Source organism: Sander lucioperca, chromosome 18, assembly GCF_008315115.2.
Source record: "Sander lucioperca isolate FBNREF2018 chromosome 18, SLUC_FBN_1.2, whole genome shotgun sequence".
NCBI lineage: Eukaryota > Metazoa > Chordata > Actinopteri > Perciformes > Percidae > Sander > Sander lucioperca.
The window spans coordinates 29,528,908-29,552,719 of NC_050190.1; the positions used below are offsets into that span (position 1 = coordinate 29,528,908).

The 23,812-nt window shown below is 41.3% G+C and overlaps 1 protein-coding gene across 1 annotated transcript in view; it reads right to left on the minus strand.

The window, feature by feature from the left end:
* Positions 1-3,952: 3,952 nt before the first annotated feature.
* daam1a (dishevelled associated activator of morphogenesis 1a) overlaps positions 3,953-23,812 on the minus strand; it is a 33,130-nt gene continuing 13,270 nt past the window's right edge. The window contains exons 5-26 of the mRNA XM_031321450.2: positions 23,647-23,741; positions 22,591-22,810; positions 21,293-21,406; positions 20,349-20,459; positions 19,237-19,340; positions 19,032-19,098; positions 18,036-18,153; positions 17,804-17,942; positions 16,978-17,036; positions 16,195-16,382; positions 15,196-15,450; positions 13,268-13,375; positions 11,695-11,792; positions 10,259-10,343; positions 9,700-9,806; positions 8,586-8,674; positions 8,174-8,342; positions 7,288-7,395; positions 6,849-6,909; positions 6,561-6,695; positions 5,037-5,207; positions 3,953-4,158 (exon numbers count right to left, since the gene is read on the minus strand). Coding sequence (XP_031177310.1) covers positions 3,955-4,158; positions 5,037-5,207; positions 6,561-6,695; positions 6,849-6,909; positions 7,288-7,395; positions 8,174-8,342; positions 8,586-8,674; positions 9,700-9,806; positions 10,259-10,343; positions 11,695-11,792; positions 13,268-13,375; positions 15,196-15,450; positions 16,195-16,382; positions 16,978-17,036; positions 17,804-17,942; positions 18,036-18,153; positions 19,032-19,098; positions 19,237-19,340; positions 20,349-20,459; positions 21,293-21,406; positions 22,591-22,810; positions 23,647-23,741 — 2,805 coding nt within the window. The 3' untranslated portion in view covers positions 3,953-3,954. The remainder of the gene's footprint in view (positions 4,159-5,036; positions 5,208-6,560; positions 6,696-6,848; positions 6,910-7,287; positions 7,396-8,173; positions 8,343-8,585; positions 8,675-9,699; positions 9,807-10,258; positions 10,344-11,694; positions 11,793-13,267; positions 13,376-15,195; positions 15,451-16,194; positions 16,383-16,977; positions 17,037-17,803; positions 17,943-18,035; positions 18,154-19,031; positions 19,099-19,236; positions 19,341-20,348; positions 20,460-21,292; positions 21,407-22,590; positions 22,811-23,646; positions 23,742-23,812) is intronic.

Sequence of the window (23,812 nt, forward strand, 5' to 3'; positions counted from 1 at the left end):
TAACGAAGCATTTCTGACACGTTAAAACGTGATTTTGGATTGATTTAAAACTACCGAGCATACCGCATCTTAAACCTGTGACCTGCGGTATACATTTTTTCGTTTTACAGTGGGTTAAATAGCCTTTTCATCAAAGCGCGCTGCTGAGGCGTGTTCTTGAACGCAGCTTTGTTTTGTTTCTGCATGCACAAGAGCCTCCACAAGGGGCGACAAACAATGTTTCCATAGCTAATTTACTGTACAACAAACAAACACACACACACATTGTTGAAGTAATACACTTCGTGCGTTTCACTATCATTGTGGGGACCCGTCATTGACATAATGCATTCCCTAGCCTCTTACCCTAACCTAACCATCACAACTAAATGCCTAACCTTAACCCTTACCCTCACCCTAACCATAACCTAATTCTAACCCTAATCCTAAAACCAAGTCTTAACCCTCAAACAACCCTTTGAAGTTGTGGGGTGCAGCATATTGGCCCCACAAAGCTGTCCGGACCCCACAAGCATACTGGACTTGGTTTTTGGACCTCACGAATATAGTTAAACACACACACACACACACACACACACACACACACACACACACACACACACACGTTTGCCTTTAGACTCGCGCAGATCAGTATTTATTCACTTCAATACCATTTCATTTTCAGTGAATATTCAACATTATTCAGCAGCTTATAAGCTTATAAGGTTACTTCATCATACATCTGGTTTTAGTTTCAGTCGAGTCTCTCCCTCCCTCTCTCTCGTTCTCTCTCGCTCTCATCAATTTTAATTTCAATTTGATTTATTAGCATGACAAAACCTAGGCTAATACATCTGTGTTGCCGAAGCATAAAAAACAATACAAGTAAATATAGGTATGCTATTTATATATTTCTGTCTGTTAAATTAAGAAAATTAAACTGTGAAAACACATCAGTAGATATATGTTGTTATGCACGTTTCCTGACAGACATTTCCGTGACATTTAGTGAGCTTGACATTGACAAAGGGCATTAATTGTTGCCAACAGCGCAACATTTTAAAAACAAGACAAAACTAGCATTATATTGTTTTATTTACATTCAATCAAAGAGTCCAAATGTCTTACACAGTTGAGAAACTCGTTCACAATACAAGATTTGGAAACATTCACTCCTCAGAAAGAAGCATCTTGATCCTGCCTTGGATGCAGGCAGTCTTAAAGCTATGGTGCTAGGGCTGCTCAATTAATCGCAATTTTATCGAAATCGCAATATGAACTAGTGCAATATCCAAATCGCAGAGGGGCGCAATATTTGTTAAAGGCAAAATATGTGTCAAACCATTCTGAATGAAGTAGTGTGGTACTGCAGAGACGTCCCGGCCTACAAATCCTATCCTACAGACATAGGTCACAGATCCTCACAAAAATCACATTCACAATCATATTCATTTACATTTTTTAAGATTTAATAATAGTCAATGAAAATGAGAATAATGATACAAAAATGATCATTCCCTTCAATATTGTGAATCATATTGCAATCGCAATATCAGTCAAAATAATCCTCATATCGTGCAGCCCTATATAGTGCGTAGTTTCTGTGTCCCCCCCATAAGGAATTCTAAGTAATGACACAGTTGCTAGTAGCCAAGGAGGACACGGAGGAATAAAAAAACATGTTGGACTCTTCAGAAGAGGTATTTACTGTATATTCACTCGATTTTCTGCGCGCGAAAGTCGCCGGACGACACCACTTTCTGAACGTAGTCATACTGAGAAATACAGCGAGAGAGTTTTAAAGACAGATAAGTGGATCTAACGCTGGCTTGACGAGGTCTCAAAATGTACGCAGGTGTTCACAATCAAACCCAGGACATCATACTCATTGTCAAAATAAGCAGCAACACAAAAACAGAGTGCTCTATCTGCAGCCTCATACTCATTCCTCAGCTTTTTCACCAACACATAGTCACACAGAGATCAGACCGGCACATACGGGTATTTTACATAACGCCATGGCCGCGCCCTTTTGGGGGGGATAGAAAACTGAAGATCCTGCTCCGGGCTTTGAAACCAATTTGACATGACGGTCAAACAATGGAATTACAACTTCCGTGTCCGTCACGTGGTGCCATTGGGGCCAAAAATAATTGTTCCCATAGACTTACATGGCGAAAGAGAAGTTTGTAAATCAGTGGATACGTTTTTTCGAGCTTCACAACCCCCGCACAATGACGCGTTTCACTCTCAGAATTTGATCCATTCGGTCCGATAACATTTGGAAAGTCTAGAAGAGCCACGCAAAATAATCATTTAATCCCCATTTAAGTTAGCAAAGGGCTAAACTGGAAGTAGCTGGCTCGGCTGGCGGGGATCTCTAGTGCGCCTGCTTTATGGGCGAATGCATTGCCGATCATCCGGGTCATTTTAGACGTGGAAGTTGAAGTTTTTTGGCTTTATTCACCACTGAGCAACTCTCAATGAACGGGGCTCCGCCTCGAACGCTGTGGATCAATGACCCAACTCAGTGGCCGCCTATTGGTTATCTGGACATCTACGTATACATATTTGATTGAAACGCTAGGTAGCGTTAGACGCTTGATGTCTGGTCTATGGACAAGCTACAGCTGCTGGTGAACAAGCCTTGTTAGGGGACTGTAATTCTTATAAATAACACACCTGGACTTTTGTATATACCCGTATCAACTGATAATACTGATCCTTGGTTAAGAACCGTCCACACCAAGAACTATAACAATAAATATATTCCCGGACGGCATTTCAACGTTTATTCGCTGTTGAAACAACGTCAGGGACCAAGGTTGAATCACCGTTGAATTTGGTTCAAATTTTGCAAAGCCAATCGACATTAATATAGCGGCGTTGTTCAAACGTCTACTTTTAACATTACATAACTACTACTACTACTATACTACTACTACTACTATAGATTGAGTGTTGTTTTCATTCTACACTGTACACAATTATGCGTTCAAGTATAAATTTGCGACGTAGTTTGCAAATGGAACAACATATTCTCAACTCTCCCTGATTCACGGGATTTTCACCATATATACATTGTATTGGTTGAAAAATTGTTCTAACTCAAGTGAATGGTGGAGTCCACACCCCAACTATAATGACGACAGTTGGGATCAGTTTCAGAGCAATTTGAAAAAAAAAAAAAAAAACGAACACTGACAGCCAATCAAAATCCATCTGAACTCTACTGTTGACAGAGTGTTCACCCGTGAGGATGCTCACATCGTTTTCGTATTAGCTAATGTTCTTGGTGTGGACGGCCCTTTAGAGAAAAACAATTATAATTATCTTTTTTTTTTTTTAAATGCAATCCACCCCCAAAACAAAAAGTGTTTGGTTCAAAATGATTTGAAATATTAAAAACAAATACATCAACTTTAGTGCAATTAATGCAATTTCTCCAGGATACAATTGTTGTTTAAAGTAACTTTAATATGACAGTTCCTAAATCGTAGTTTTTTTATATGGTAGGTTATAAATTTGACATTGACCAATTCATGTTTTTAGAGGATGAACAGACTTTGATTTTGTTTACAATTCTTAAAGAACTCACAAACGAACCAGAGGTGCAAACTAGTGCAAATATTCTAGGGATACTATAACACAATAAGTTATCACATATCTGAGAACATGTATCTTAAAAATTAAAAATTGTCTTTTTGTTACTATATTCTCTTAATCTTTTTTTAAAAACATGTATTATTAAAAGAACATCAAAACCCTCAAAACTGGTCAAAGCAGACTGAGACTGTTTTGGAAATTATTATTATTCAATAATTATAAAAGCACAAAAAGGAACAGTGTTCTGCGTCAGGTCAATACATTAAGATACATTGATGACGGTTCATAAATTACATTGTAACAGCTCCAGTGTCTGCGTTTCACTGTACCAACGAACACAACACGTACAAAGGGTTAAATGGTGTCCTGTTACTGGTTCAGTTTGGTTATGGGTCTCTCCCGGCTGATGTCCACCAAGTTACCTCTCCGCTCTCTCCTACGGTCCATTTTGGACAGATCCTTATCAAACACCTCTCCAGAGCGCAGAGCGGACACCAAGTCATCAAACTCACCGCCCTCCTCCTCTTCATTGGCTTTGGCTTTCCTCGCCTTCTGTTCCCTGTCTTTCTTCAGCTGGAAAGAAAGACACAGATCATGACAGGAGAGGATGGATGGATGCTGTACATGTATCCACAAAAAGAGGTGATCATCAGGCTTTGTATCCGTTTATATAAACAGGGAAAAAGTGGTGATGTCGACTGTCAGGAGTCAGTGTCAAATATTTTCAGTATTTTCTAAAGACTGAGTGAAAAGGGTACAACACTTTTTTGTATTCATCTAACCACTGCAACCATGCCTGCAACGCATTCTCATGAACGGGTTTGTATGATATCGTCTGAAAATTTCGTAAGTTCCAATTTGTTTGATATCCCAAGAAATTAGGCGACCGCCGCGGTCTTTACAGTTAAATTTAGCCGGCATATGGTTACTTTCAGCCGGATACCAGTTACCATGAAGTGCCAGTTGTTTCAGGGCCCGTTGCTAGTTGAGTTTAGCCGACAACAGGTCACTGGGAGCCGGCTACAGGGCACCGCGAGCAACCGCAAGATGACGGTTCTTTCCGGAGCTGTGGCAGTTGAGTTTAGCCGACAAAAAGTGAGCATCATGCGGCGACGACAGTTATTTTTAGGCACCAAAAATGACTAGTTAAGTTTAGGGAAAAGGTCGTGGTTTGGATTAAAACACTCCCAATGAACAAACACGCGTTACCCGGGTGAAAGTCTTTTGTTTTCCCCAGGTAAGCGAACTCTGCTCCCCGGCTTGAAAGCGTGTTTTTTTTATGACCCACCTCCCTACGCGGTCCACAGCGTTCTTACAGGAGCAGTACGTTTGGGGCATACAGCAAGAAATACTTGGAATACATACAAATTACAGTGCTTAACTTTTACTTCCGTAGTTATATGTAGGAATGGCTCATCTCTCTCTTATCTGAGCTGATAATATCTTCTAACCTGTGCCTCCATGAGTGCCCGTCTCTCCTCTTCCTCCTTGCGTCTGGCCATGTTCTCGTTGTCCTGCTCGGCCTCTGAGAAAGCTGTGAGGAAAGTGTCGAAGATCCCAAAGAACGTATCCGGCTGCAGGTTGGACGGGTCTTCTCCAAAATGTGTCAATGCCTTTTCAAACTTTAACAAGAGAAAGAATATCTTTATTCTTTTAAAATAGTGCAAATAGTAAAAGTCAGTAAACAGCAATAAAGTGGCTTAGAGTTAAAAAGTAACCGACAGTTATTTAAATAGCGTATATAACTTTGATGTGCAATGCAGTATTAAAACCTAAACAGTATAACCGAAAACCCAATATGAACATGATGGTTGAAGGTGGTAATTTGGTCAGTTGCTTCACTCGTCTCTTTGCTCAGGGCTACAAATCAAATTCCTGTACTATGTTGAAGAGTCCTAAAAAGCCAGCACATTTCAGTTGTTTGTTTGTTATACCAACACATTCTCATGAACGGGTTCGTATGTTATTGTACGAAAACGTATGCACAGCAATTCATATGATATCCTATGCAATTACATTGACCGCGGCAGTCACATGACGACAGGTCACATGACAGTTAAGTTTAGCCTTTAGTCTTAAGGTTAAATTTAGCTGAGAAAATGTGACTGTGAGCTGGGTACAGAGCACCGTGAGGTTACAGTATTTTCAGCAGACGCTGCAGTTAAGTTTAGCCGAAAAAAGGTGACCGTCCTGCGGAGTTTAGGCACCAAAACGACTAGTTAAGATTAGAAAAAAAGATTGTGGTTTGGATTAAAACAGCAGTCCCCTTAAGTAGTACTCCCGGGACATTAACACCTGTTTCCTGGGTGAAAGCCCTGTCTTTTAGGACCGAATTCAATACAATTCAATTTTATTTATAGTGTCAAGTCATAACAGAAGTTGTCTCAGGACACTTTACAGATAGAGTAGGTCTAGACCTAACTCTATCATTTACAGAGACCCAACAATCCCCCCCAAAAGCAAGCATTTGTTGTGACCTTGCCACTTTAGCCCAGATGATTCCCTGTTTAGGATCAATAAAGTCGATCCATCTATATATCCATCCATATATCCATACGTATATCCATCCATATATCTGTTCATCCATATATCCATCAATCCATTTATCCATATATCCATCCATATATCCATCCATCCATATATCTGTTCATCCATATATCCGTTCATCCATATATCCATCCTTCCATATATCAATCCATATATCTATCCATTATATATCAGTCCATCCATCCATCCATCCATCCATCCATCATATATATATATATATATGTATATGTATATAAGTCCATCCATCCATCCGCTTGGCCTAATGATAGTGGTGGAGAGCATTGTCTAACACATTGCTCAAAATCTCCCATAGATGTTTAATTACTGAGTGCATTTACACCTCGAGACAGCTTAGTGTTGTGATGGTGCAGAAAATGCGACAAAGTGAACGTGAATAACATAATAACTGTCATCTGTTGGCCACTCACCACTTCTTTGGCCTCACTGAGAGACTCCTCTACATCAGAGAAGCTGAAGGAGGCCACAGTGATGAACTGACTGACCACAGGGACAAACTTATCGGCAGGACTCTGAGAGGATTGACCCTGCTGGTACTGCAGCTCCTGGACACAGAGAGACAGACACATTGATTTGAATATTTTTTCATATATGTATCTTTGGCGTAGTGTTCACAGTGGATTTACATGTTGTTTGTCGATTAAACATGCTCAGATGATAATTAAGAACTTTCCAAGCACTCTACTGAGCTCACTCACCGCCTCAACACTTTTTAGGCCCGATCTCAGATTGCCCATGTCCTTCTCCAACTCTGTCATACTGAGTAGACGGGGGGGGGGGTGGGGGGGGGGGGGGGGGAGACATATGGCACATTTTAACTGCTTTTTGTTCAAATTTGTAGTTTTAGCTGGAGTTGAAACCAAACAATTTCTTGGGGCACAATCAGTGCAATAAGTCTTGTCGTCACAGTGAGGTTGCCAGGTTTTGTACCGTCCCAATGATGCTGTAAAGAGCCTGTATACTTAGTTAAAAGGTGGCATGGTTAAATAGACTGCTTCTAGTTTTATAAATATGACTACAACAGGTTCACAATATTTTTTTAAACCAAATTATTTCAGTAGACTTCATTGTGCCTGTATTACTTCAACAATGTGTGTGTGTGTGTGTGTGTGTGTGTGTGTGTGTGTGTTTTCTTACTTTATTTTAGCAGCTTCTGGCACACTTTGCAGCTCTTGGCTGAAAGCTGCCACCTTAGGGAACGTCTTTTTCAGTACAGTGATCATGTAGTGGAGCAGAGTGACGTTTCTACAAAAACACACACACCACATAGTGAACATTCACTTAACTTCTCAGTGGCTTTCACAAGAAATAGCCAAACGTGCAAATAGACTTTTTTTCACAGCAGACATTTCACTTGTAATAGTAGAAAAAGCACTGCCGTTACAAATAATCGTATTTGTAACATCAGTAAGGGTTCTATTCAAGTGTCCCAGGCGGATTTATAGTAGTAAACAGTATGCACTATGCAGATTTTTGTGAGTTTTCAAGAGGCGATGAGTCAAGCTGGACGCCACTGATTTACATAAAGTAGCCTAGATTCAACTATATGTAAATGAGGAGGGGGCAACTGTCTCTCGAATGACCCTGCCAGTGAACACGTACCAGGAGAAACAAAGTGTCTCCCCTGTGCTTTCTGACCACAGTCGGAAAACTGTGGCAGGAAAAGTTAACCCTCTCCCCAATTTCATTGTTGTTCACAGAGAAGGAGAACCTGAAAAGGAGTAGGAGGTAATGCAATGCTACCATGCCATGGCAAAGCGGACCAATCCCAGTTGTAGGAGGTCTGCGTCGCGCAACATGAAGTTACATTTCTGGGGAGTGCATGTCCGACTACGGCGTAGGGTCCGTATCTACCCGTACCTACGTACGCAACTACGTACGCAACTACGTACGCAACTACGTACGCAACTACGTACGCAACTACAGCGTAGTGTGACAGTGATTCAGCAGGTCCCTGCTTTTGTTAATGCTGGTTTTGCTCTGTTAAAAAATACGATGTACAGAGCCATGTTGTGAACTGCACCTGTCAATGCTTGACTTGGTGTCAGCTATCTTGTTGAGACTGGACACTTGAAATCCGTAGGCGTTTCCCCGTTGTCCTTTGTTCATGTAGTTCCCGAAGGCCAGAACTACCTCTAGGAGCTGACGCAGTGTCCCGCTCTGTAGCAACTCCCTGGACGCAAGACTCAGAGCTGAAACCAAGGAGACAAGGAGGGAATGTCATGTATGTTCACAGACAGCACTCAAATTAATACTGTAATAGTGAATATCTTATAATATGTTAAGCAGGGGATACAAAACAGACTTTAAAGAAACTTTAAGAGAGAAATGCATGCATCCATATTCATAACATCTACTGTACCTTAATTTCAAATGTAACACTCCTCTCAAACATTGAATGTGAACGAATGACCCTTTGGTATAGAAAAGAGTACCTTTAATTTTAGGTTTGACTTCAGCCACTCTTTCAGCAAACTTCTTCTTGAAGTAGAGAGACTGGAGCCTCTGCTGATAGTGGTTGATGCTGGGTGAAGACAGAAGTTAGATGGCAAAACAGTGAATGTCATTGGCAACTGTAGGGGGAGAAATATTGGTACATCATTTGATATAAATACCTATGTGATAAAACTAACAAACTTCTTTGCAGATCCTACATCAAATTTTTGTTTAGTTTAACCCTTAAATGCATGCCTCGGGTCTTTGGTCTGATTCAGTCATTTTATTCAACTAAACTACCTGGTATTTCTCAAACTATTAGAGTCTTACAATGTTTATAGCTGTTTAATTTCATTTATAAAAGGACATCGCACATTAATCAACATTTCCGTAAATGTGCCAGTGTTAGCCAGCCTGCTAATTTTCAACTGTAGACCTGTAGAAGTGGGTGTAAATGTCACACATAGCATTGGTACAATCATTAATAAGTTTCCTCCGTACAGAGCCATGACAAGTGTTATGGAGGGGTTTGTATTTTTTCATGTGTGCGTGTGCCTCCTCCCTCTCTTTTCCAGGTTGGCCGGTGAATGCTGAGTGGGCACTCCTGTGTGATAAAGGAGAGAGTAGGCCCCCCCCCCCCCCTCCTTCTCCTCCTTTGTTCGTGTCAGCTGGCGTGTAGCGTGTGCAGTTGATTTTGGTTTTGAAGAACTGCCTGATTGATTTTTGTTACGTATTTTTGTTACGTACCCCCTTAATATTCACTGTTACTCCTTAATTCCTACTCGGGACCCAACATATTTCATAACACATGTATCCCGGACGAGCCCCCAAATATGTTACGTCCCGAATAGGAATTGAGTGTGTAATCGTGGATGTTAAGTGGGTTAAAGGAAGAAGGGGAATCCCTTGTTGACAAAATTATATACACAATTTATAAGTAATTAGAGAACAGAAAAATATGAAACAAAAACGTATCAGGCAGAAATTAAAAACCAAAATCAACTACACACGCTACATGACAGGCGTCAAAAACAAAGAAGGAGAAGAGGGAGTGTGTGTGTGTGTGTGTGTGTGTGTGTGTGTGTGTGTGTGTGTGTGTGTGTGTGTGTGTACCTGCTCATGTCATAGAGGAAGCGGTCAGCTTTGGCCATACGTTCCAGCTCATGCTTGTGTTCTTCTAACAGCTCAATGTCACTCTTCTCAGGAACAAACTTCAGGAGCTTCACACAGATACATAAACACACAAACTGTCACATGTGTATTTCATTTTGAAAAGTTCTTGCATGTATTTATTTATCATGTCCCAAAATAATAATAAGAATGTTTCAGTCAGAAACAGGCATCATGGTGGCTAAACTGATCCAATATAATCCCAAAATCCTAAAGTGAATTAAGCTGCTAAAAGCGTCTACCATGGAACATGTAGTTTTATATCACATTATCAATATATGTTGTGATGTAGTACATCAGTACAAAAGCCAGTCACCTGACATTGTCTATCTACGGGGAAAAGTAAATTGGACTTTTACAGCTGGAACTCTGTACAGCTGACGTGGCCACTTTCTCCCAATACATTGATAAAAATGGAAATGACCATGGAGCATCTCCATTGTGTCCTAAGATTGTGTGCGTGTGCGTGTGCGTGTGTGTGTGTGTGTGTGTGTTTGTGTACCTGCTCCAGCATGTCTTTAGGTAAGTCTCCCTGTTCATCCATGGTCAGGATGGCATGGCGGATCTCCTCATTGGTCAGCCTCAGCCTGTAACACAGACATTGGGATGTTTTTTTTTTATGTTTTCTTTCTACTTTTTACATTTCAATGTTCTTTTATACAGCACCTTGGTGGTTTTTGTACAGTACTTTGGTCAGCTTAAGCTGTGTTTAAATGTGCGCTTTTTTTGTTGGGGAACAGGGATGTATCAGAGAGGAGTTTATTAAACTATAAAAGACGGATTAACTAGTTTCTGCTGCTGAGGCTTTTAAGTTCGACTGTAAGGAAATGGTTCAATCAACAACAAAAATGCCTGTCTCTGTGTTTGAACTTAAGCTGTAACCGAATCTCCAGCTAGTGCCATGTGTTAGTGCAACTGTCCAACTGGAAAACAAACCTCTGGATAACTCGCAGACTGAGATATGGTATTATAAAATGTTACTGTTGAAAAAACAAACGCCATGGCCACCTGGCCTTATAGACACCAAAAGTAGTAGTGCATTGAGGCAGCTCATAAAGTTGCAATTTATTGGCAGGAAATTCTAGCCTGGATGACAGCCGAACTTAGCCCCGCCCACAACATTTGAGGTCGGGAAGTTCGGTCTGGACTTGATCCGTTGTGGAGCAACTATGCTCGAACCAGAGCTGTTTGGACCAATCAAATTGTCAGGGCGGGCTTCATACGATGATGGACAGATGATCAACAGTAACGTAATCAACCACGTCACCAAAGAGCGCTTGGGTTGAATTTGTTTATAACAAAGATGGCTGCCGCTGGAGAATTGAGATGTGTAGATTCCACCATCGCGTCTGATATAGAAGATATCGACAGCGCATTCATTTTAAAAGAGGAACAGAGAACCGCGATCAAGGCATTAGTCGATCGGAAAGATGTTTTTGCCGCCCTTTCTACAGGATTCGGCAAAAGTTTAATTTATCAGCTGGCAACAACATACGTCACATACTCCGTTGCTCTGATTGGTTGTAGGTCTATCCGTTGCTCTGATTGGTTGGAGGTCTATCCAATTGAGTGCAGAGGCATTTTCTTTCCTGGTTCGGTTGAAACACACCCCATAATCCCAGCCCAATGGAGCAGTATCAGACTCATATTCTGACTAAAATCTGAGTATGACGACGTCAGGCTAAGGAAATTCCCCTTAAACAGCCAACAATAAGGTAAATACCAAAGGTAAACAAAGGCTTCACGATTCATGATAAGTTCATGATACCCAAGTTTACGATGATGTTTCACTTCAATCTATAATGGCCAACAATGTGCCTGTAATTTATTGCTGTATCTATTTATTTAACTCCTATTCCCCTGGAAAACAACCCACATGTAGCTTTTTCATTAATTAATTAATTAATTCATTCATTCCTAACCCTTTCATCCACTGACCGTGAGAGCAGGATGTTACAGTTCTGTGCTCGGCGACCATTGATTACTGACAGCTCCTTGACCTTCTTAGCTAAAGCGAGGTCGTCCCCTGCATCCTTCTGTTAATACACACAACAGAGTTAGAAGGCAAAAATAATACAATACAATATAGGCTATAGGCTAACATAAGACTGGGAACATTTAAATCATGACAAAATTATCATCTCAAGATAACCGTTTTGAAAAATAACCATTAGTGCAACAAAATAGGATACTTTATTCATGAATAGATTGTTTCACTAAGGGGGCTTTCACACCTGCCTCATGTAGTTTGGTTGGATCACACTACAGTTTGTTTTCCCCCTTGGTGCGGTTCGTTTGAGCAGATGTGAAGGCAGCAATCGCACTCAGATGCGCACCAAAACGTGGACCAAACAAACGAAACCGAACCAAGGGAAAAACGCTCCAAGTCTAAAACTCATCGACTAATTTGGAGCAGAGCAAATGAACTACAGGTGTGAAAACGCCCCAAGAAGAGAGAAAATGCTGATAAATTCGAGAAAAGCATCTAAAAGAAATTGTTAAAGGTCCTGGCACACTGAGTCCAAAATCTACGTGTGCTTTTTTTTCTTTCTTCGTCACGCACAGAAACCTTGCACACTGAATCCGAAGCGTAGTGATTAATCTGTTGCGAAGACTTTCGCAAAACAAAATGCGACGCTGATGTCGCTCTGCCTCTCTCTCCTTCTCCCTCATTTCATTCCTCGCTTCTCTCCGTTGACAGAACCTTGCTCCCTGTCCTCTCTGCGTCTTCTTGCATTTGGCACCGCGGCTACCTGAAAGAGTTGCGCTGCCCTCGCTCTCTGTCTCCATCACTACACTGTTGCTCTCCTTTTTCTGTCTGCGTTCTCATCTTCCCCTCTTTCATGCTCCGCCTCATCATCATCATCATCATCATCCTGGATATTGCCATCTGACCTGTTGACAGCAGACTATCTGAGTTATGAAATGATACATTACACTGTGCAAGCGTCTGCATTTCTGAATAGGCTCATACCTTCTCCTTGTCAAAATAAAAAAAATGCTTGCTACGAATGCGAAAAAATGCAGAAAATCAAACCCGATCCGCCTTTTTTTATGACGGATGAAAGTTTCGCAGGCAGTGTGCAAACATGATCGACACAACGTGAGGTCGGATTCATTTTTTAACGTCCGAATATTTGGGACTCAGTGAGCAAAGGAGTTTATTGGTGTTTTAAGCCCCCAACGTCGCACTAGGATTAGGCAAAGGTTATGGTTAGGGTTAGGGTTAGGGTTAGGTGCCTTGAAGTCAACGGTTGCAGCGCAGCCTGGAAGGAGGCGTTGTGGGCTTAAAACACCATTGAGCATGCAAGGACCTTTAAGTCTTCTCTTGTGTCACAGTGCATTGCTTGGACTTACGTTTGAATTAGTGTTAGGTGTGAATATCTGTGACACAATGAAAATACATATATGAATGGATGGATAGATGTGCCAAAGACACAAAGAATGAATGAATATCAAGAGAGAAGGACAGTGTTGCTGAAGTCATGGCAGGGATGTCAGGGTATAATACTTGTGGTTTCTGGTAAGCTGAGAAGGTCCTCTGGAGTTCGTCCAGATCCAGGACTTTAAACACCTTGGCATCGTCGATCTCTTTCCATATGGTTCCATTTATCTTGTTCTGAAACAAACAAGAATGCAGTTTGTCAACATAATGTTATTTCAGGGTCCAATTAACATCTTATTTTCCAGATAAACTGCATCTCACAGCTGTTCACTCCCAATGGACATTGTCAGCTGCTGTTTGGCGTTCGCTGATTAGAGGATCAGTCTGATGTTGTTCTTTCTTACTGTCATCTAATTCCATGAAAAGACCAAAGGCTTTTCCTAATTTCCAGTTTGTACATCCCTGATTCCTCTCCTCACCTCCCCCCAGTCAATCTTCGCCAGATAAAGCAGGGGATGCTTTAGGGGTGTGGCTATATGCCGACTTGTCAACCAGGACAGAAGTTTAGCAATGTTAACCATGGTGGTGTTTACATTAAAATAGACCTGAACTTGTTTTTGGGTGCTGTCCGTGTTCTCATCTTAAACTTTGACCCTCTCGCTGTGTGTTTTCACTTCAAAGTAATTTAAAACATTTTTGGCATCTAAAAAAAACCAAGCTAGCTAGCGTTAGCTGCTAACAGTCACGGAGGTCCGCGTTCACCCGCCGGTAAAGGGTCAGGTATACTCGAGCACGACACCGTGCGGGGGCCGCCGTAGATGGTGCGCGCTACGAGCATGCACAGAGACGTTTAAGCTCAACGCATTGTTTGTTGCAGTATTCTCCGAAACACTAGGGGCCGTACAAACTAAATTACAATTACTACAAAATAATCTGTGAATAAGCAAGAAGTAGTAGAGAAGACAAAAAGACCGGAAGTAAAGGAAAGCAGGCTGCCTGGCAACAGTAGTTAACACATCCATGTTAAACACCGATGTACCGTGGCCGGGTTAGCTCAGTTGGTAGAGCAGGTGCACACAGAGATTTATGCCTCCATGCAGAAGGTCCACGGTTGGATTCCGACCTGTGACGGTTCCCTGCATGTCTTCCACGTCTCTCTCCCCTTTCATATCTAGCTGTCCATTAAAGTGGTAAAAATGCCCAACACATAATCTTAAAAAAAACAAAACAATGACGTAGCGTGAAACGTTACAATTATCCACTCTGATCATTAATGTGACTGTCGTTTATCTCCAAATCAAAACGACTGTCTGCCTGTAACACTGTTAAGAACACTCTTTCTATTTAGCTTTGACAAAGCGATCTCTCATGTCAACATCGCGGCTACCATAAACCTGGCTTAAAACTCCACTAGATGACTCGCTTCAGGTTGAAAATCAGCAACTCCCCCCCCCCTTTAGCATTTAGCTTAGCGCAATTGCAACCATAAACAACACTGGTTTGCCGCTTCATCCTCTCCCACACCGGGGTCATCCCTATGTTTCCCGGGTCCTATGTTCCCCGTTTTTCCCAAAAAGGGTCCTATGTTCCCCTGTAGCAATACATACCGGGGAGCTATGCTCCCCGCAATCTATCAATCTTTACGGTAGGGTTAGGGTTAGGGTTAGCCATGGAATTTGGCAGTAATGGTGGAAAAAGTAACAGACCGGGGAACATAGCACCCTTTTTTTTAAAAAGAGTGCTATGTTCCCCAGTCTCATACAAAGAGGGGAACATAGGACCCAGGGAATATAGGACCTGGGGAACATAGACACGCTCCCGCTACACCCTCTTGTTAGAAAACTGTCACGTCCGGTTTCAAAAAACCAAGATTTCGACATCCAAATTGCCAAACAGCAGTTCACAAACCAACGGGTGGCATCACTGATGGTACGTCCTATCATTTTACAGTCTATGTTCGTTATGTAAGACATATTGACGGACTATATGTATGTGTAAAAGTATAATGACAGCAGTATCATCAGTACCAATAGACCTGGCAGTAGGAAGTGTACCTCAGGCAGTTTGCTCCAGTTGAAAGACTTCAGTGGGTTAGACGGCTGAGGAATATTCTTCTTCTGGGCAGTTCCTAGTGAAACTCCGAGTGGAAGAGGTGGAGCAAGAGGAGCCATGCCAAAACCTGGTGGGCCTCCTGGAGGAGGAGGAGGAGGAGGTGGTGGAGGAGGAAGAGAAGAGGAGGAAGACGGGACATGACCAGGAGGAAATAAACTACCGGAAGTCACAGGAGGTCCTCCTGGAACACTAGAAATCTGACAAGAAAACATAACATTATTCATTATGAACAGATGACCAAGGCGTGATCATTGTGAAGCTGGGATCTTGTAAGAAAATGAAAAGAAAATATTTTCAGCTTGTAGATGATTCAAAATATTACACAAATGTGCAAAAGCCTTAAAGGCAGAATTGGTGATGTTGAAAAGCTAGCAAGATTTGAAAGTAGCATCTCTTCAGGGCTCTGTCTAACCCCTGCGTCACTACTTCAGAGCGGAGAAAGGGCAGCAATTTTACCATTTTTTACCGTTCATGTTGTAGCTTTTGCATTGGTGTTGTGTCTTTTGCGTTCATGTTGTAGCTTTTGCATTTGTTTTGTGTCTTTTGCGTTGGTGTTGTGTCTTATGCATTCATGTTGTAGCTTTTGCGTTTGTGTTGTGGCTTTTGCGTTGGTGTTGTGTCTTTTGCGTTGGTGTTATGGCTTTTGCGTTGGTGTTGTGGCTTTTGCGTTGGTGTTGTGGCTTTTGCGTTCATGTTCTAGCTTTTGCGTTGGTGTTGTGGCTTTTGCGTTCATGTTCTAGCTTTTGCGTTGGTGTTGTGGCTTTTGCGTTGGTGTTGTGGCTTTTGCGTTCATGTTGTAGCTTTTGCGTTTGTGTTGTGGCTTTTGCGTTCATGTTGTAGCTTTTGCGTTTGTGTTGTGGCTTTTGTAATTGTATTGTGGCTTTTCTGTTTGTGTCGTGGCTTTTGCATTTGTGTTTTAGCTCTCGGCCACCGTAACTCACCGAGTTGAGCTGCTGCAGCCGAGCTGACAGTTCTTCCACTTGTAGTCGGGTTTGCTTGTGGTCGTTACTCTCTCGCTCCAGTTTGTCTTTCATCTTGTTCAGCATCGCTACCATCTCTTCTTTCTCCTCATTCTTGGCCTCACACTCCCTCTCTTTCTTTTCCAGACGCTGCTGTAATTTCTGATGCTCTAGAGAGAAGAGAAGGGGAGACAGCTAGTAACAAGTGACCTCTGGGAAGTTGAGTCATTCAAAGTAAACCGTCATTCTTGAAGGCAGAGCTGCAGAGCTACAGATAAAAGACAAACAAGCATCGTCACTTTCTGCATCTTAACCTAATTACCATGATGTGTTCTTCTAGAATGCATTGCGTGCTTGGACCCTGATGTACCAACTCGCAGGTCTAGTTTGTGTTGTTGATTACATCGTGAAATTAGCAAAGCACTTTCTAAGCATTTATTCTCAGCTAAGTGAGTAAGCAAAATGTTGGGGTGACTTAATTACAACCAAAAGAAAGGATTGTCTTGTTTTGGAGTATTCTTTTGTACATAGTGATCTGCAGTGATTATGGGAGAAAAAACATAGATTCAAACTCAACAGTCCAGCCAAGCTCTCCATCTTCCCCTTCGCCTTGTTCACGTAACAGGATGCATCTGACTGAGATGCTAAAGGAGACTTTGTGCATCATTAACTAACGCCAAAGGTGCTTTTTGACGCGATGGGAGTGAGACTGTGTTGGATGCAACAGTCTAATCCCCTCTGCACATATACAGTGGACGTGTTTACCTTTCCTCATTTTATCAGCTTGTTCTTTCCATTGTGTGACCTCGTCCTCCTTGCAGAGCCTATAGGCACACAAACAAACAGAAAACACACCTAAGTTTTTGTTTTTGGGCTACGTCATATGCTGGGGATATGAACTGCATCCATCACATATTTTCACGTTTCCTTTTTGGGTGCGTTGTTGTAATGGTTTATGGTGCCCGTTTGCTCGCTTCTTTTGCTTTTGCACTGAAACTGAGCTATCATGCTGTACTCACTTGTGCGTGCACACGGCCCTTCAGTACCCTTTTATGTGGATAGGCGGGGCGTTTATGCTAATTACAATCAACTGTCACACGCCTTGAATTATCGAGGACAATAGGATTCATCACTATAGGAACATGTCATGAATCTACGGAAGAGGATTAGGGCCACATGTGATAAATTGTATTTGAGTTCTGAGTTTAAAATCAGTTCTCAATAATAATTATTCTAACTTGAAATGTTTTTTTTTCACATGTGGCCCTAATCCTCTTCTGTACAAATCTGAAAGAGAACTTTTCTCAAGAACAAATAAAAAAAAAAAAAAACTTAAGGAAGTTGGTAAATGACCAATAGTTGTGTTACAGTACAGTTTCTGAAACATGTCTCTATGTTAGATGTATTCATATGTATATTATACTTACTTCTTTTGCAACATTTTATCAAAATAACAAACCTATTTGTCTTAGATAGCTGTAAGTTTATTCAAATCAATGTTGGGTTGTTCAAATATGACCTAACCGCAACAGCTGTAGAGTTTGCAGCACTAATGCTCATTTCCCAAAAGTTAGGAACCCCGGAAACTTACATGCGTACAATGTTTTTTACGTTGAAGTCCTCCAGCGGAGCGACATCGGGGTTTTCACCTTTGTCCATCTGCAGAACCAGCTGCTGAACTATCCGATCCAACAACACCCAGTACTGAAGTTTGTTGCGGTTCTGCTTACCTGCAGACAGACGGAGAGGAGTCGAGGATCAGTTCATGGACATTTAACACAAGGGTTAAAAAAACAAACAAGGAGGCAGACAGGCGGTCTTACGTGTCATAATGAGACAGTGCTGCAGGGCAGACAGGAGGTGAGGGTAAGCTTCAGTGTGGCTCAGATTTCTCTTTATCAGCTCAAACATCTGGCTGGCACTTTTAGTTTCTATATGGACCTGACGGGAAAAAAATACATTCATCAGCAGGTTCATAACTGATTTGCATTTTTTCACATTCTATTTGACATAAAAAAGAAATGTAATGCTAAAGATAAGCTAGTACACGTGTGCTTTAATATAAAGGAACACTGGAATATAGTAGTAGAGCTGGGCGGTATGGAGAAAAATCAGATATCACGATATTCTTGACCAAAAACATTGATATTGATATTGTAGGGTTGACAATTGGTGCTTTCACAAAATATTTTTTACAATGAGATTAAAATAATCATATATAATGTGGTAAACAGATTCAAGTGAAATTATGGAGACAAAATAAAAAAAGATTCTGCTATATACTGACTAGACTAGATACTGTGTTTACATGCATGCACAAAAATAGCGTGATGTTGAAACAAATCTGCAATTCTTCAAATGATATTCCCTCAAAATGTTTCAGATTTTCGGAGAAATTTGAGTTAGTATGTGCTTGTTCTTATCAATTTAGACAACGTAGATGTGTATCACAATATATGATTTCATCACAATATGATTCCATTGAAAGATGATAAATTATCATATTGAGGGCGCCTGGGTAGCACACTTGGTAGAGCGTGCGCCCATATACAGAGGCTTATGGCTCGACGCAGCAGCCACGGGTTCAATTCCGACCTGCGGCCCATTTCTGCATGTCATTCCCCCTCTCTCTCCCCTCTCATGTCTAAAGCTGTCCTATCTAATAAAGGCCTAAACATGCCATAAAAATGAACTTAAAAAAAAAGAATTGTTAAAAATCATGTATGTGTTAAGAGCTTGGATTTCAGCTAGTTACTGAATCTAAAGGATGTCAAGAGAAAACCTTTGGACAGTATAAAGGTTTGTCTAAACTTACTTACAACATCAAACTGTTTGGACATCTGATGCTCGTCTTCATTCCTCAACATCTCAAAGAAGTCCAGATGTCTGGAAACAACATACACGCAACAACTCAACTCAAAGTCTGTCAAAGTACAAATATGTTCCCCTGACCTGTTAGTTACTTGTTAGTTCCGTGACACAGTATTCATGTTTCAAAATGCTCCTTTTGGTGCAGCTGTGTACCTGTTCAGGGTGGCGTTGTCATTGGAGTGTAGTTTGTCAATGATCGGCTGAATGCCCAACATCAGAAACTCGTAGCGCAAATGGATACGGAACTCCAGACTGGTCTGAAAAACACACACACATGCACAATGTAATCATCATATTCATCTATTTGGTAGACAATATGTAAAGATAGGACAGGTAAAGAAAGATACCGCGAGTAGTTGGTTGAGACAATGACAAAGGCAAACATTAAAACATGATGTCAATCAAAGATACAGTAGTTATAGCTCAGCTACCCTGGTGTTTGCTCAGCAGTTATTATTTCAGCTTTTAAAGTACTCGCCATTCAGAAGATTTATATAGCAGCAAAAAATATTTGCTGTGTAAAGATCCGAGCTTCCCTGTTCTTTGTTTTGAGAGCCGTGCCGACCGCACGTGCATGTCAGTGCATGTGGTTGTGAATAAACTTAACTACTTCACGTATTTCCTGTAGTTTGCCAGATTTTTGTATATGTCTGTGGCCAGATTTTTTCACTGCGATAGCGTCGCAACCGTGCAAGATGCAGTCACAAAACTTTACAGGTGTTTAGTTTAGATATAAAATAAGGCCATGTTCGAAATTGGGTGTGGTCCGAGCAAGGTTGCCTGAAGTAGGGGGTAGATATTAGGAAAGGGGCCTCCCCACTTTACACCCCTGACCTGATTAGATGTTGCAGCTGCTGTGATCCCATCGCAAGATGGTCTCTAGCCTACTTTTGTTACCAGTCGTGACAGGGATGCTAGTGTTGTTTTCACCTTGTGAGTCAACGTGTGTCCGCATTTTAAATGTCAAACAAGTGAACTGTCAGAGTGAAGAGGAGCGGGTCGGCCAGTGTCAAAGCGAGGACACGCCGAGACAACGGGCGCCAGGTAGGGCTCGAACCCTTACCTTAATCGGGCGGCTTAGTGGTTAGCTTTTCTAGTTTTTAAATGTACGAGTAAAACCAAGCTCTGGTATAATCCTAGACACAACGAGAGTAAAACACATCATATGGTGTTATGGTGCATCACAAACCAAGTCCTAAAAGAGATTTGACATCAGAAAATGCATGTTTTTAGAAACAGAGAGACACATGTAGATGGTTCCTCACCTCTCCTGCTCCCTGGCTGAGCACAGCATTGATGAAGGACATAATGGCAGTCTTCAGACTGACTTCATCTCTGTAGCGGCCTGTGGATCTGTCCAAGTCTGTCAGCAGGGTCTGCACACAAAACACAGAACACAACAGAAAGTTACACCTTTATAAAACATATCCGTGAGAAAAGTGATGATATCTCCAGTAATTATTAGAGCCTGACCGATATATTGGCGGGCCGATATTATCGGCCGATATTATGCATTTTCCAAACTATCGGTATCGGCATTTATAATAGCCGATAAATTATTTTTTTAATATATATTCATTCATCAGAATCATTTATAATGACTAAATAACTGATTCTGATAAATACATATTTAAAAAATAAACACCCTTCAACCATGAGTGTTGGCGTTGCGTAGTTTGTCCACCAGAGGACGCTCTACAACGTCCCTGTTGGCAACTTTTTGTTATTGTGTTTTTGTTCAAAGGACTTTAAATTTCATATCTTAAGTTTGTATTTTATTTATCAGAACTTTAATACATTTTGATGTTCCTCTGTCTGTGACAATAAAACAAGCAAGTTTATTTATAAACTGCATTATCATATTATTTTGGTGAGGACTCTTAAATAACTACAAATAACTAATGTTGGGGAAATCTGTTTATGTTTTGTTACGCGTTTCTGGATTATTTTTTTTAATGTACATCGGCTGATATATCGGAATATCGGATTTTTAAATCACCAAATATTTGTATCGATATCGGCCTTAAAAATCCTTTATCGGTCGGGCACTAGTAATGATAACAATTAAGAACATTTTGTCTATGGGAAGCCTAGAGAATTCTCCTCCCACGGGTCTTCGTGTCAAGAAATGAAAACCTGTTTCATCCACACTTCCGTGTCCCTTTGTTAAAGATTAAATGAAGCACACATCAACAAATCAAAAGCAGACCTGAAAGCGCGTTCTCTCCGAGGCGTATTTCTGGTAGTGCATCATGGCTTCCAGTACTTTCTTGTGGCCTCCTGGCACCAAACATACTGCACCAAGGATCTCTAACACCGCAACCTAGGGAGAGAAAGAAGAACGGACAATTACAAACGACAAGTAGAAAGAATTTCATGATTAATAACTGGAACATGGGGATTTTAAAGGGCCAAGTACAAGTTTGACCTTAAACGACCACATAGGTTGTGTGTTCCTAACTCTAGGGTGTGAATTGCCGGGGGGATGCGTGGGATTTCCCCCTTTCTGGTCTACATATCTCTGCCTTTGCTGAATTATTTTTTATCCCCGGTGGGAAGTGATCAATGCTACTTCACCAATAGACCATATACCTAAAATAGAAGTATTTTGAACTAAGTAAAGCGCTGTAACGTGAACACATAGTGCCATAAAACGATAAAATCCGAGCGGCAGTTGCTTGTTTGGCAGCTACAGAGCTCCAGGACGGCGGCTACCAGCGGCAGTTGTTCAGCCGCCAACAGGTGACTGCGAGCCGGCTACAGGCACCGCCAGGTGATGCTCCTTTCAGGGGCCGTGGTAGTGGAGTTTAGCCGGAAAAAGTGAGCGTCATGCGGCGATGACAGTTAAGTTTAGGCACCAAAATGACTTGTTAAGTTTAGGGGAAAGATCATGGTTTGGATTAAAACACTCCCGAGAAACGAATGAGCGTTTCCGGGTTGAAAGTATTTTGTTTTCGCTGTGAAGTTAACGCTGCTCACCGGCTTGAAAGCGCTGTGTTTTATGTTGACACCATGTTGTGCTATTTCATTTCAAGATTATTTTTCATTGAATATTGAAGTTAAAGCAACACTAGAGAACTTTTCCCGCTTCGGTCCCCCTACAGGTTGGAAGCGGAATTGTCCATTACTGTACATTACATTATGCAAGTTTGCCAGATCGGGTAGCGGATCTGTAGTTTGAATGAACTGGACAATGTTTTGGCATGGCTGGCCGAGTGGCACTATATCCATGGTAATGAAAGGCTTTTTTCACAAATCGCACCCTGCCTACCTCCATAATACCACCCATTGGCTTGTTTCATATATTAGCACCCCCTAGTGGTGTCAAAGATGATCAAGTGAAAAGGGAGGCACCTGAGCTAAATCTCGAGTGTGTAGTAGAGCTAAAAGTAGCAATGTGTCAATGTGATATTTCAGTTTTTTATCTTTTTAATGGATTTTGGAAAGAATTCTAAGATCCTCTTCTTTGTTTTGTCATTATTTTGGTACTGAATGCACGGTATGTACCTTGGTTTTGATGCTTTCAGTGGTGAGACTTTGTGCGATGATATTAATGCTCTCGCAGTGACCCAGGACATGAGCTCTGCCCTGAGAGTTGTTCATCAGAGCTTTGATGCAGCCGATCAGGGACGTGTGGACCTGAGAGTTGCTGGTCTCGTAGTCCATTGACTTCAGGAAATTCAGGATGCAAGACAGGCCATCCAGGTCGATGAATCGCGTCACAAACCTGGTGGAGATAAATCAGAATGGCACATTAAGATTCTTTAGGTCACTGCGGTCACGGGAATGTGAAATTAAGCTTTGGCGAATCCCTACAAATACAATACAAGAGCGTTACGTTGATCTGTCGCACCAAAGGGAATCGGACTCTGAAATTTCCGGTTTTCAAATTGGCAGGGCAATGATCTCGATGTTTGTAATGGAGTGAAATATCTAGGGCATTTTGTTACTGATAAAATGATGAATGATGATGATATTTACAGGAGGTGCTGTAAGATTTATGCACACGTCAAAAATCCTTGTATGTAAGTTAAGTATGTGTTCTGGTGCTGTAAAAATGTCTTTGTTTAAAGCGCATTGTACACCTCTGTGTGCTGCACACTTGTGGGTTAATTACAAGGGAAGCATGAAAAGATTACAGGTAGCATATAATGATGCTTTGAGAATACTACTTAAAAGGCCTAGATGGTGTCTGCACAAGTTAATACACTTCATATCTGACACTGACAACGAACAATACTGAATCTGATGTTGGATATGACCAAGATAACCTCATTCATAGACGCATCAAGTCAGCGGATTCGTTTATACACAAGATTTCTTACTACAGCTTGAAGACGGTGGCACAAATGCTTATTTTTAACAGTATAGATGATGGATATATTTACATATATTTCTTTTTAGATATTTTATATTATGAAATTGTACTATGCCCCTGGGATTATATACTGTATGTATTTGTTGTATGTATTATGCTGTCATTTTATTGGACCATGAACCCGTAATAAAGTCTTATGTATGTCTACATTTTCAGAATAACGTTTGTTAGAGCAGGAATTGTACCTCATTGGCTGCGTCCGCAGTGCTGTCTTTAGACCATCTACGATAGTATGTCTCCCCTGCTCTTCCTCATCCTCCAGTGCCAGCAGAGTCCTCCTCTGGAAAAGAGACGGGTCAAACTAAATAATGCCTCACAACTCTTCACATATGAGGCAATAATGAAGAGAGT